Raw genomic sequence first — 15,028 nt, forward strand, 5'->3', positions numbered from 1 at the left:
CTTTATGGCTACTGTGGGAACGATGAAGAGAAATCAACTTTGCTAAGAAAAGTATGATCCAAGAGTAATTATATTGGAGAAAGATGGAGGATACTGTGAAATTCCCACTGTTGGAGATTAATAGCATGGTGCATCAGCAAAGTGTAGTTGATGCTGCTCAAAGCAAGTAGCAAGTGGATGAAATGCTTCACAAACTTTGTCTCTGTGCTCTGCAGTGCTGTACTGGAGCAAGCATTGCACTGCAATGTATATTGGAATCTGTTCCATACAAAGCAAAATGCAAACATTTCTGAAATTGTCTTATAAGAGAGCAAGGTAAAAAGCAGTAAATACAAGAGCTTGTCCAAAAGCAATGACTCCTATTTTATTACATGGGCCCACAACAACAGAGTGGATGGTGGTGGCATGGCAGTAGAAGTTGAATCTTCCAGCCACTATTCCACTACGTTTTACTGCTATAGCAGATGTCAGCCGTGGGGCAGTCTGCTTCAAATGCTCTTCAGATACCATTTTGTCAAAGATGTGTCAGTGCATTCCTTCATGTAGAAAAGAAAAAAATTGCACTCATTGACAGTTGTTAACGCTTGCTGAATGTTTACGGAGATGAAAGAGTGGATGTGAGCACAGGGAGGTGGTGAGTGGTGCATTTCAGCAGTGGCGAGAGCAGTGTGAAAGACAAGCCATGTTCTGGATGGCCATGGACAACTGCAAAATGCAGAGTGTCCTGATCGGCTCATCAGCAGATTATGACCAGAGATCTCTGTAAGGAGCTGAATATCGGATTTAATGCATTATAAACTATGGTGACTGCACTGGAATACCACAAAGTTTGCTCCTGGTCCCACAAAAGCCCACACAGGAACAGAAAGAGTACTGCATGCGTGTTTGTCAGGTCGGATTGAATATGAGGCGGAAGGTGACAGTTTCCTGGATTACATTGTTATCAGTAACAAGACACGGTGTCACCACTATGAGCTGAAGTCAAAAGGGCAGTTCCTGGAGTGGCAACACGTGAATTTCCCATCAAAGAAAAAGTTCAAGATGCAGCCCTCAGTGAGTAAAGTGATGTGCAGTGTGATTTGGGATAGGAATGGAGTGATCTGTCTGCATTTCCTGGAACCCAGAGAAACCTCGACTCTGACTGCCGCATCGTAACACGGACTAAACTGAAGGCTGAAACTTCGAGAGTCAGGTCGAACAAGACAACCTTTCTCTTAAAATATGGCTATACCAAACCCCCATACCAGTTTGAAGACCAAGCATTTTGCCAGTCTTGGCTGAGCTGCCACACCCAGTGTATAGTCCTGATTTGGCACCATCTGATTTCCATCTGTTCAGGGCAGTGAAAAATGGGCTGCATGGACAATGTTTTCCTAACAATGATACCATCATAGCAACTGTGAAACAGTGGGTCACTCTGCTGGTGCGGATTTTTACAAACACAGCGTGCAGACTCTTGTTCATCACTGGAAAAAATGCCTAGCTAATGGTCCTGACTTGTGTTGGAAAATAGTATTTTGTAAGTTAGAATTTGCTCTATCAGTTAGTGTTATTGTGCTGTTTGTATTTATTGTAGTTTCCATGGCAGTAAATAGGAAGTATTACTTTTGGGGTGGCATACATTTTCATTAAGCTACAATCAGTTTGATTTGTAGTTTAGATCAAACTAGAATAAACACTCAGAGTATGTTTAATGAACACAATTATAAAAGTGTGCATTTATGTAGATTAAAACATACCGTAGGAACTTCTTCTTTGTCCTTTGCTATGCTTTCCTTTGGGTGTATGAGAGCAAGACTGGCATTTGTGGATGTGCTTGGATGTTTGCCTGGTCTGGCCAAAAGAAGAGAAAACATGACATGTCCATAGATCAGACTTCATGCGTGTTTATTCCTTGTCTTTAAGCTGTCCAATCCTGACAGATTTAAGTGTTACTTATTAATTAGTAAGCAGTTGCTAATGATGTTGGCAGTGCCAAACTATGTCACTATTTCCATTATGCTTACCACTTCATTCTGCTGAATTTAGTCATCAGCTCTAATCTTATTCTCTGCTAAAAGTTTGCTTTACTGATGGAGAGTAAAAAAAAAAAAAGGGGGGGGGAAATTTTCCTTGCTTTCTTAATTAAATTAAAATTTCTGCCTGTATACCTCAGGCTCACATCAAGTGATAAAATTTTGTATCACTTTCTGTCTCCCTGGGGACAGAGCTGACAGTAATAATTTTTAAAAGATAAAAGGTGGGATGATTATTTTCTTTCTCTCCAGCTGTTGTCTTTCTTTGTGTATTTAGATAAACTGTATGGTCTGTACAGTGCATCCCAAATGCCATTGCAGAAACCACTCTTGGAGGGCCGCTGCTTTGCAAGTGTAATGTCCTTGTGGCACTGTCACACATGATAAATTTAAGTAATTTTATGTTCTTTTAAGTTCCTGTAAAACTTGTCCCTTGCCAATGTTGTTGTTTTCCATTTACTTTCTCTTCTTGATCTGTCCAGTTGAACTGGTGATTCTGCTCTGGCGTATGCATCTCAAAGATTTGTACCCAGGACTTCTGCTTATGTTTAGGACAACACCCTGGTTCATGTTTGGAGGTTCTTCATCTACCACAGGTCTAATTGGATAGTTGCAGTACACTTCCCAAAGTCGATAACGAGTTTAACGGAGCATTAGGATCCTGTCTTTCCTGTCTCCTTCTGCACTTCCTGAAAAGTAAAAGATGCATGCCTGAAAGCACTTTGTAGGACTAATGCTGTAATATCTCACTTGCTTTATTGCTTTTCACTTTATTCTGTGTGTGTATATATATGTAAAATGTCTATATTGTTATCTAGAAATTTTTCAGCAAAATCTTATTCCCATTGTGCTAGACACTTAAGTGAAAGTGTCTGTACCAAGATAGCTCAAAATTTTCTTGTATGTCAAGAACAGACTGGGGGAAGGGATGCACTGTTTGTGGTAGCAGTAAAATAGCTAATGAGAACAGATGTCAGCTCACTGAAGCAAGTGAGATGGAGACACCAGGCAAACATGATGGACAGATTCGAAGGAGAAAAAAATGGCATTATGATGGAGCATTTATCTATGCAAAATTGGAAGCAAGTGAGAAAACATATCTGATTGGTGAGGGCTTAGGAAGGTCTACCTGAAGGCTATTGTGGTTGCATCAAGGGGAGACTCAGCAGCTCAGTCCTTCAGTGGCTGGTACAGTAAAGTGCCCCAGGTCACATCTGTAGGCAGCAGGGGAGGGAAGTGCAGGAAAGCTCTGGGGCTCTTTGTGGAGGATCTAAGGGGCAAAGCTAACAAGTTTTAAGGCTGGAAGGAGGCAGTGGTTGTAGTTCAGGTGCAGAGCTTTAGCAAGTGAGGATGGGACCTGGGGGGAGGAGCTCAGGTGTTTGAAATGCAGGTACTGCTGGCAAGGAATGCAGTGTAGGCTCAAAGGCCATCATAGATGAGCTTGAGTGGGGAGGAGGTTTTTTGATTGTATTCAAAGTGTGTTTGTATTGCAGCATCTCTTACATTGTTTGAAGTGCATGTGGCTTTTTTTTTTTCCCAGTTGTCTTTTGAATCTATTTACTGAAGTGGCTTTTTTTTCTTCTCTGCCTTTTCTACTGCCTTTTTTTTTTTTTTTTTTTTTTTTTTTTTAAACCAAAATCTTTTCCTGTGCTATGTTCTTTCATGTCCATTCGGTTTCTCATTTTCTTTTGCTAGAGTTCTCTGCTTTCTACCAGAGGTAGCATATGTTTGTATAATGTGCACTTGATATCACTTAGTCAAATATATTCTGTGGCACATGGATGAAGTTAAGATCTGTTGAATCAAGATCAGTTTGATCCTGGCTCTGATAGACCTATGCGAATATAAATTATTGATTTTGGTAGGCACCAAGCAAGCTCTGAACATCATATTTTAAAGAAGAATTCGTATTTCTGGACATTATCAATTGCAAGCATTGCGACTCACATGTACCTACGCAAAAGTTTAGATAAAGTTTAGATTTTTTATGAAGTTCTGATTTTCTTCGGAGCACTGAATGCCTGTTTGAATTAACTGCAGGATCTTTTTAGATTGTTTGTATGCTGAAGTTAAACATAAATACAATTCTGCAAATTAGATATTACTGTTACAAAATTGCTGAACTGAATCATAATATTTATGTGCTCTTTTGTCTACTATTGATAGCATTTTGTTCTTTGGCTTTTTGGACCCCATTTTTTTAACAATAATGCTGATGAAAATTACTGATTTTGAGCCTGTGAAAAATAGTTCCCAGTTTTGAGGCTGTGTTTACTTCGTGTTTACTCCTTGGGAACGGGTGGAATATAGATCAGTCCCCTCTAGATCCAGCTTGTGTAGCAGATCGCGTGAAAACTTGCAATCATAAAACCAGAGGGCTCCCAGTTGTGATTTTCTGCCACCTGTCTAACAGATGAGGCATCAGTTCTGAGGAGCCCGTTGTGCAAATGTGAGTCCACCCTATTCTCCCGTCAGTAGCTGCTCTCTAGCAGTTAAGTCCAGTCTTCTTGCTGAGGGCTATGAGCAATTGTGCTTGTTTGTGAAGGTTGCTCTTGCTGAGATCTTCAAGCACGTGGAATGATACACAGTTTCATAGACTTGAAGGCTGTCCTTTGAACTTGTTGGGTAAAGGTCTGCCCAACTTTTGTCTGTCTCTTCCAGGGAAACAGTCTGCTATATTTAGTCAGACGTGTTGTTTATTTATTTCTCTGTTGTATGATTTATTGCTAGAGCTATGGGGGAGGTCTGTTGGGCATGCCTGTTCAAAGTGCAGCTTTACAACTTTTCAGCTACTTCACCTTATTTCAATATTTGTTTTTATTGCAGTGTGCAAGACCTCCTAAAATACTTAACAAAAATCATAGTAGATGTTTTAAGTGTTAACTTCAGGTATACCTGCAGTGCATCTTTCACTATTCTTCAGCTCTTACCTAATCTTCAGTTATGTAAAAATACAGGGATTATAATATGATATCTTGGCTACAATAGCACAGAGCAGGAGGGGTAAGAAACTCGTGACAGTGCTACCATCTTGGTGATGGACCTATCCTAATCCTTACTGCTTGTTAGGCTTCATCTGAGGCCTGAAAGCCTCATACGTGCCTTGCCCCCTGGTCTGTCTGCTGACCCTGTAGCTTTGCCAAGATTTCCACATGGGTATTCTGATAAGTTCAGCTTGTTCTCACAGATTCGGAGGTGGTTTTGTGGTTGGTTTTCCAATTAGAGAGCAAACGTGCAAAACACTTCCAAAAGACAGGCTCCAAAGATGTACTTCTCTGCGTTGTATTTAATCGTTAGTTGTTGGTTTCTGTGGGAGTTACCAAACCAGTTGAGCTAGAGAGCTGGCATGAAGCCAAATGAAAAATACAGTTTTCTTCACTGTAAACATGACTGTCAAGCAGTCATGTTTTTCTCAGCTTCATTTTAAAGGCATTATAACGGAACAAAATGAAACTAAAACATATTTTTATGCCAGTATTATACGTGGAAGAATGCTATTTCTCTATTCTCTTCATGAGGATTTCAGTGAATAGAACGTGCAGAATTACTTTACAAAAATATGTGATCAGGTATCTCTATCTCTAGGTACCTGATGGACTTGTTAAACTCCAATAGATTTCTTATTCTGGTAGTGTTATGGTAAGAATGCATTTTTGGTCTCTGCAAACATGGAAGATATGTAAAGTTCTTTATTTTTAGTTCTATTTTGATGACAGAAAAAAACCAATGCCTGATAAAATTTAATGAATAACAGCAGCAAGCATTAATCTCTATCCATTCCTCCAGGCTTATTTTCCAACTCTCTTTTCAGTGACTGATAGCTCTGGCAACTCATCATCCAATGTTCTGCTGAACTTGGCCGTTCTTGCTTTGCTTTGGGGATGTTTTTTCTTTTTTTTCTTTTTCTTTTTTTTCTTTTTCTTCTTTTTTTTTTGAAAAATGCGGAAGCTCAGCTTTGCCTTTCTGAGATAAATGTGAACTATATTTAATGCTCACAGTGATCTCACCAGTACGTCATCCTGTAGGTGCAACTGCTCCAAATAGGGAAAAGCAGCATTTTCACTTACTTTTCAGAATTAAATTTAACAGTTGTCTGCACTGCCTTTCCGTAACGCCCTCCACTTTATTTTGCAGAGTAAGGAGAAATCTTTTTTAACAAAATGTCTGATCAGCTGCAGCTTTGTAAAATGGCTTTTTGGATACTAAGAACAAAAATTGCATCTTGAAGAATGGGTGCCAGCATCCATGTAACTTGGGGCACCAGAGGATGAAAAATCCTTCAGTTGTGCTTCGTTGTGTGAATGAGCATTTTTGCTTAGTAATAGAAAAGTAAGAAATAGTATTAGAAGGGAGGTTGAAGAGTCAGCTTATTTGTCTGCTCTCGGAACAGAATCCATTGCAGTGGATTCTCCTGACTAACATTTGTCTCACACCTGTATCACCTTCAATTATGGCAACGTCAGTGTTTCTCTATGTAATCCATGCTAACACTTCAGGTAATTAGGAAGTTTTTGTACAGTATCTGTAGATACTGATACATAATTTCAAATTTTAGCTTATTCGTGCCAGCACATTTTTTATTTGCCTATCTCGTCCTTTTATTAAAAAATTCAACCTGCATCAGTCGGTCTGGATATTTGCAGGCACAGAGAAATGAGATGATTGAAAACAGAAATTCATGCTGCAAATTAATTAATGAAATGGTGTTTGACTCTCCAAAGAGGAAGTTAGAAGTGTTGCACAAAGATCTCTGACATTCTTTGCAGATCTCCTGGCAATGTCAGGAGAAGCTTTATTTTGTGGCTGATGGAAATGGCACCAATCTGATGCTCAGATTTTGCCCTTCCTGCGAGGTTCAATATGCTCTGTGATAGCAATGAATTATGAGTTTTTAAGACGATAGTCCAAGAGTGCCTATTTGACCTTTGAGATCTTGCATGTGAGTGGTACCACTGCTATTTTATGTCACAACCTCCTGGGATTTCCCTAACAAACAAGTTTGCTCCTGGAGCCAGCTTATCCCTAGATCCTTAGGGGTCAAGGTACTGTGCCGTAAGGAAGTGCTGGCAGCAGCAGGCTGTTGTTGCATTGGGACACATGTTGTTCTGAGTGCTGGCAGCTGTATCCTGCCTTGCAGTGTGTCCACAGCCTGTGGGTCTGGGCAGGCAGCCCTATTTTTAAGGAAGCAGACAAGCACTACTTGGCCCCATCGCCAGCAGTAGTCTCAGGACAAAGGCAGCACATCTGTTCAGGAGATTTTTCTCAAGTTCTAGATTTTAAGAGTTTTTAAAAGAATACTGAGGCAGTTCTGTGGATCTCTTGTACACTTACAGATGAAGTTACTGATGACAGAAAAAGGGATGTTATAACTGGAAGGAGATACGAGTCAAGACAGGAGTTTTAGATGTGTACAGACATATTAGAAAAGAATAGATTTGAGAGAAGCTGCTCTGAAAGAGCTGTGAATATTTATATTATTGTTTCTGAAGATTATTTTACTTTTTCCAGCCATTGCTTCATATTCAGTCCACCTGTATGTGTAGCAGAGTACAGGGGAAACTTTCAGCTAACTAGTGCTTTATGTAGAGTTTTAAATTTGAGACTGCTATTTTGCCTCCACTTTGCACTGTGTTTAGCGTGGAAATGATGTATCTGGCCCATGCTTGATTTTAAGGCACATCACACAATCACAGGACCCTGGGCTGTGCTCCACACTGGCACCATCTCTGTTTTCTCCCAGTTGACATGGGAGCAGAGATAAAAAAGACTCCTGTTCCTCAGCATGTAACTCCACTACCAGCTTTAGTTTCTCCACAGGTGAAGTCCGGGCATGCAAAACTAGCCTAAGTCAAAAAGGGACTTTGTTCCAGTGTAATGCAATGCCACTAAAGTGTGCTTAGACCCTGCAATTGACATGAATTGCAGATAGAAGGAGTAACTGGAACAGAGTAGATGACAGGAAACAAGCCTGCACTGCCTCCTCTGGATATATTGTACACTGAACAGGAGAGGAACATTGTGTTGAAATACAACTTTACTTGTATGTTTATCCTTAAAAATTGAGTTTGGAACACAAAATGAATAAATAGTTTATTTCTCCATATTCAGGTATCAGTGGAAAACACTGCTTAGAGCTCAAAAATTGAGAATAGTAATGAGCTACTAGAAGAAGGGGGGGTGGGCTTGTTTTGTGCTCCTTGATGTTTTGTGTGTTTGTTTGCTTAATCTTCTTGCTTTCTATTTCTCATTCTTTCAGCACACTGTAGGCTAATTTTGCTGTGTGAGCAGGGCTTACTACCTACTTAAATATCCATCCTTCACATGGCAATGTTGGAAATGAATCCCACAGAGTACGGCTGGCTTCTCTGCGAGGAGTGAAAGCACTCTAGTGTTCTTGTCTTCCAAGAACATTTAGTAAAAGAAAGTAAGAAGGTTAGCATTAAAGCAAAAAATAAATAGAATAGAGGAAAGCTGATCACCGAGAGCTGATAGACATGAGGGAGAAGTGTTATGTGAGGCTTAGTGTTTTTTGCCTAACTGGGTACCTATTCACAGTGTTTTTTCAGAACTCACTGAGAGAGGAGGAGGCTCTTAAGGAAGGATCAAAGTTGCAAACCCAAGGGGATTTGACTAGATTAGGCTGTTCAGAGTGGATTGATTGCCTTTCGAGTTGAGGCACAGTCAGGGTGTGTACAAGGGCTCCCAAGCTTAGGAAGGCTTCAGGTCTGCTAATTTTAGGCATTGCCAGGGAGGCTTCTTTTGATTACAAAATGCAGCGCAGAATATGAATTACAAATCTGTAGGCAATGTCCACAGCCAGTGGACATCCATCTAAACTATAGTACAAATAAACTGAAATGCTTAGGGTACCTGCTGCTTTAACTAGGATGTTTTATGCAGGTCTATATAGAGACATAGAAATGCAAATTACTGGACGCTGATGCTTGTAGATGCGTACTAAAGCAATAAAAATTGAACTTAAATGTTTCTTTTGTTCCTTTTCCCATTCTAACAGTGCTGCAGGCAAAGTATTTCTTAGGTCCTGGTGATTTCAGTGTTTGTTTCACTTTCAAAGTTTTACAGTGCTGCTTCTGCTTTGATTTTCTGTAAAACCAAGCTTATGCCAGCATTTCACAGTTTTCTCTACTGACTTCGTTTTTGTGCTTTTTGTCTTCACAGCCCGGAAGTCCAAAAAACTGGGCAAGTTGAAAGGGATGCATGAGGAACAGCCACAGCAGCGGCAGCAGCCACCACCCCAAAGCCCTGAGGAAGGGACGACGTACATTGCTCCAGTAACTGAGCCCCCTGTAAACACAGCACTTGTCCCCCACATGTCTGCCATCTCACCAGCACTTACTCCCTCTCCTGTTAAGATCCTTGAAAGCATTGAACCAGAGATCGTGTATGCAGGATACGACAGCTCAAAACCAGACACAGCCGAGTACCTGCTTTCCACCTTAAACCGCCTGGCCGGCAAGCAGATGATTCAGGTGGTAAAGTGGGCAAAGATACTTCCAGGTAGGATCATGAGGCATTTGGTGAAATTTCTGGTCAGCCTTCTAGATTTATCAACTATTTGCCTGATTCATTGCATCTTTCGTCTATGGGCTGGGTTGAAAATCCTCATAAGGGGAGCAGCCTGATAGAAGATTGTTTTTTTAATTTGTGTCATGTTTGTTTCATATGTTTGTGATAGGTATTTAACAAGCTTTCATTTTGAATAATAGGCTCTGTAGAAGAAAACATGTTTTGTCACTAGAATGAAAAATTATGGTTTTGCTTCTTCAGAAATGTACTTTGTGGGAGTGTTGCTCTTGTTCTCGACTATAATACTAGAAAAATAATGAGTGATGTATTTGCCAACCCTTGAAGGGCACAACATAGTTCATGTGCATTTTCTGTTTTGTTCTCTAGGATTTAGAAACTTGCCTCTCGAGGACCAAATTACTTTAATTCAGTATTCGTGGATGTGTCTGTCATCGTTTGCCTTGAGTTGGAGATCATACAAACATACAAACAGCCAGTTCCTCTACTTTGCTCCAGACTTGATTTTTGATGAGTAAGTATTCCTTAATGGTCCTTTTCAGTTCAAGCTGGAAGGATTACTCTGTCTTTATTTGGTTTTCAGTCTAAGAAAATTTCAGCTAATCCCAGTTTGAGAAGTAGCTAGAAACATTTTTCTGTGCCTCAGTTTTCAATTAGTGAAGCCTTGCTACTGCCATCCATTTCTCCTTGCATATGTGGATGTGTTCACAAACTGGGAACAAGCTGCTGGCTTGAAATATAACTGATACAAAACTGAGATTTATAAAGAAACATTTTTTTGTTATCTACTGGAGCTTAGAGAAGTATATGACTTCTAGGAAATGTGAACATTTAAATTGCCAGATTTTTTTGTTGTTGTTGGTTTGTTTTTTTTCTTCAGAGCAGTCATATAATAGTGCTTTTGTTAAGAGTATACAGCTCTTCAATGAGTTTTCTTGACAGTCTTTAATTACCCTTCTTTGCAATCATGAAAGAAGCAAAAATGTTTTTTCAGTAATGAAACATAACTTTTTTTATGATGCATTTAGAGAAGAAAAAGCATCAACCAAGGAACCATTCCTTCTGCATATGTATATTCCTTCATGTTTTAAATTTGTGTTGTAGTGCTTTGCTTTTGAGGAGTATAATTTGATTTCTGTTCCATTTGCCTGGTGTTTATTCCAAGCCAGTAAAGTCAAAAGTTGAGTACACATGCAAACTGTGGTCATGTAATGTACTTATCCCAGAAAGTATTTTTTTTCTCCAGGTGAAAATGAGAGGTAATCAGTAGGATATGGATGCTTCTGAAGGTGGAATAAAAACAGAGGGGAAAAAAAAACAAAAACGGGAGAAGAATTAACAAAAAGTAACTTAGTACCCAATCTCCTGAAATCTTCTGAAATGCTTAAAAACTTTTTTCTTCGAAAAGATGGTTTTTCACTGTCATCTTAGTATTTTTAACTTGATTTAAGGATTCCTAAATAATTCATATGAGATCTGGTCCTAAAGCAGTGAGCAGTATCAAAGGAGGATCATTTGTGAGCTGTTTTTTTCTTCCCTCTGAGAGAAGAATCTGGTGATTCACTGCATGTGATTGAAAGTGAACTGTTGGCCATTTTCCTTGTTGAAAGTACCTCCACTATGACTCGGGATGTTAAAGAGTTATCACCAAAAAAGCATCTGTTGCTAAAGCTAACTGAAAATGTGAACTTTAATGAATATAATTCTCCTGCAGAAAATGCAGACCTATACGTTTGAACACAGAATTAATTTTCCCTCATCTGAAGTAAGTCAGTCAAGGGGGTCAAAATCTATTGGACAAGGCAATCAGTCTTACTGGCAGATGTAAGTATACATGAATTGCTAGCAGTCTTGATACTGCAGTTAGAAGCAGCTTCCAGAATTCAAGACTACTCGTGAGTTTTGTGCTGCAAGTATGGAAGCCAGCGCACGCAGAAATTATTCTGAGGCCGAGGATCTAGTTGGAAAAGGACACAAAGAAAGAGATTTTGTAATGGAATGTTGAGATAGCAGAGCAGGTGCTCACAGACTCTGGAATCTCCAGTTCTGGAGATATACAAACCTTGACTGGGCCCTGAGCAGTAAGCTCTAGCTTTGGTGTTAGCCCTGCTGTAACCTTTCGTGGAGATCTCCAAAGGTCTCAACATAAATTATTTTGTGATTCTTGTTTAATAAAAGCAACTCTTTCCCAAGTTTGACTTAAGATCTCAGAGGTGAATTACTCAAATTGTACAAGTCAACCAATACAATACAGCATAAAAAACATTTGGATAAGTACAAAACATAGTAAACAGTTGTGCAACAGTGAAGATTCAGAACAAAAGTCTGATGTAGTATTAAACTATGTATACTATATATATGTATGTTTATGTATGGAAACCAAGGTCAGTTTGTCTGGTTAATATCTCAAGTGAAAAAAATTGAGATTGAATCAAGCAAACTGTAAAACACAATCAAATCTAAGAAGTTACTCAAACAAGCAGGACCAAAACCATAAGCAGTTAATGATGTTATTCCACTGCAGTTCTAGGGCAATAGATTTTTCAGTGCCCTTGCTTCATTTAGTTTTGTTGCATCTTCAGTATCACTACATCAGAAAGCAGATTGCCTCATTTTTCTCATAGCATTTGCCTTGTGTGATTGTCTGTGATAGAGTTTAACCTTAACCTTAATGCTTCATTTTACATCTATTCCTGTTTATGAAACTGTACTGGTTTGAAACTTTGCTCCAGAATCGCTGAATCCTGATTCTGCCTTTATTTTTAGAGTACTGCGAACTGGGAAATGTTGTACTTAAAAACACAGGCTTTCATTTCTGTGGGATGAGGTTTATCAAACTTCACAAAGGTTCATTTGATGTAGCTTTTAAAATTTTTTTGTTCCGTTTGGCACTTTAAGAGATAGATTAGTCCATATAGAATAAAAAGGAGATGCTTGAAAATGACTTTTCCTTTTGCTGGCTTGAAAAAGTCGTGTACTATTAACACCAGGCCAAGATTTTCTTGATATTTCTTCATATTTTGTCTGGAGAGGTCGTTTCCTGTCCTTGGGCAAGAAGTAATTAGTAGGGGCCCTTGCCAGTATGCTGCCCAGAAGGTTCAACATTTTTCTTCAATGAGCCATTAAGAAAGAGTGAAAGTAGAGGTTGGCATTAGCAGAATTATGCTGCTTTGTTTTGCATTAAATGAATTTTCCGTTTACTCTTAACTACTGTGAATAAGAGGAAGTCGTAATGTTTCTGGAAGGCCATGATATATGACATTGTTTTATTTCTTATTCTGAAGGCCTGTAAACAAGACGAAATGAAGACCTGTGTGCTGCTCATAGGCATTAAAGCATCTCTGATTGTGTAAATATGGTGTAAAATATCCTCTAGTAAATACATAGTTTGTCTTTCATCTAGGAGTATGCAAGGCTGGGAATACTTGGCCACTCACGTTTATATTCTAATTAAGTGTACTCTTGGTCTTCGTGGATCAAGCATGTGTTCCATTGCTTTAACTGAGCTTAATTATATGCCAAGATGTGAACCGAGGATAAGAAAATGGCCACACAACCACTCAGTCACTCTGCATGTTGCAGAAATGACAAAATATGTGTGTGTTGTATGTGCGGAGAAGGACCTGGGTGTTCTTGTGGACAGCAGGGTGGCCGTGAGCCAGCAGTGTGCCTTTGTGGCCAAAAAAGCCAGTGGTACCTTGGGGTGAATTAACAGGAGCGTGGCCAGCAGGTTGAGGGAGGTGATCGTCCACCTCTTCCCTGCCTTGGTGAGGCCACATTTAGAACACTGTATCCAGTTCTACGCTCCCCAGTTCAAAAGAGAGGGATCTCCTAGAAGGAGTCCAGTGGAGGGCCAGAAAGATGATAAAGGGCCTGGAGCATCTCCGCTGTGAGGAAAGGCTATATAACCTGGGTCTTTTCAGCTTGGGGAAAAGAAGACTGAGGGGGAATCTGACCAGTGTTTGTAAATATCTAAAGGGAAGTGGGAGGCAAATGGATGAGGCCAGGTTCTTCTCAGTGCAATGTAGGAATAGGAGAATGGAGAATGGCCTAAAACTGGAGCATAGGATGGTCCGTACAAAGATGTGAAAGTACTTCTTAATGGTAAGGGTGATGGAGCGCTGGAACAGGTTGCCCAGAAAGGTTGTAGTATCTCCAGTGGAAATATTCCAAGACCTGTCTGGACACCTACCTGTGCTACCTGTTGTAGGGTACCTGCAGGGGGGGTTGGACTCAATGACCTCTTGAGGTCCTTTCCAACCCCTGCAATTCTGTGATTCTGTGTAAGTTACAGTATGTAGGCTTTTAACCCATTTCCTTCATAGCTCAGTAGTTGTAATCAAAAGAGTACAGTAACACTGAAATACCATGAGGAAACAGTTTAGTACCTTGAAGTGCAGCATCAATATTTCTACAGTATTTTGCAAATGCACCAAATGAGTAATGTTGTGTGTTTTCTTCCTCCTTTGATTTTTCTTGGTTTCTCATTTGCAGCTCAGGAATAACTCACAAGCGCATAAGTGCGCAGGTTCTGAAGCCGTTTTACTTTGTTGTAACCATGATAAGATTTTTACAGAGATTTTTACGTTTCTCAAGGACTTCAATCCTTTCCTAATTAAAAATAGTGCCAGGCACTGCATGAAGTACCCAAAATTATTAAATCGATCTTGAAAAAATCAAATCTAAAAATTGAAGGCAGTTTTTATGAGCATTTAGATCAGCTCTGTCTTTCCCCCCAGTTCCTCTCTGAAATGATATGTTATTGAGACATGTCTCATTCCTTAATAAAAAAAATAAAATTAGTAGAGCCAGCAGCCAAGTGAATAATAATTAAAAATATTAGGAGCAAAGTACACTGGTTGATATATTGGCCAGTGCTTGTAAAAAATAAGGAAAAATTTCATGTTATGGATTTTAAGCTGATAAATGACTGTAATTTCTTTTATTATTGCCATTTGGGGCAATTGTGTTACTAATGGCTATTTTAATTGTAAAATTAAAACATCAACTCCAGATGCTTTAAATAACCCGGTTTATGTAACCGAGAGCTGTGTATGTATTGCACTTTACCAAACTAACAAAGCCTATTACAAAACAATATAAATCCTTCTTTTAATGCAGGAAATGTAACTTTCAATAAAATAAAAATGTGATATTGGAGGGCTCTTTCATGTCATGCCTTTGGTAATTCCCCCAACTGTGAAGTTTAAAAATTTAAAAGCAGAGAGGTTGACGCTAGCAGCAGAGGAAAAAATAGAGAATATATATTTCAAATGAGACCATTGATGTATAGCAGATGAGGGAGAGGGGCAGAAAAACAGCTTTAGGATATGGGGATTCTGTAAAGATCTGGCGCTGCTGTTGTCTTGGGATGTGGATGGGCAGAGGATTTTGTAAGGTTGAGGGAAGTCGTAGACTTAAATTGGAAACGCAGATGTAGCTTGGCTGAATAGCTATTTCATTAGTAA

The 15,028-nt window shown here is 39.4% G+C and overlaps 1 protein-coding gene across 4 annotated transcripts in view; it reads left to right on the plus strand.

Moving 5' to 3' along the window:
• Nucleotides 1–15,028, plus strand: part of NR3C2 (nuclear receptor subfamily 3 group C member 2) — a 200,056-nt gene that overhangs the window by 157,991 nt on the left and 27,037 nt on the right. For all 4 annotated transcript variants that reach the window (XM_052690209.1, XM_052690210.1, XM_052690208.1 and 1 more), the window contains 2 exons: nt 9,195–9,533; nt 9,930–10,074. In XM_052690209.1, the coding sequence (XP_052546169.1) occupies nt 9,195–9,533; nt 9,930–10,074 (484 nt within the window). The remainder of the gene's footprint in view (nt 1–9,194; nt 9,534–9,929; nt 10,075–15,028) is intronic.

This window comes from Tympanuchus pallidicinctus, unplaced genomic scaffold, assembly GCF_026119805.1.
Source record: "Tympanuchus pallidicinctus isolate F22 unplaced genomic scaffold, pur_lepc_1.0 scaffold26, whole genome shotgun sequence".
Classification (NCBI taxonomy): Eukaryota; Metazoa; Chordata; class Aves; order Galliformes; family Phasianidae; genus Tympanuchus; species Tympanuchus pallidicinctus.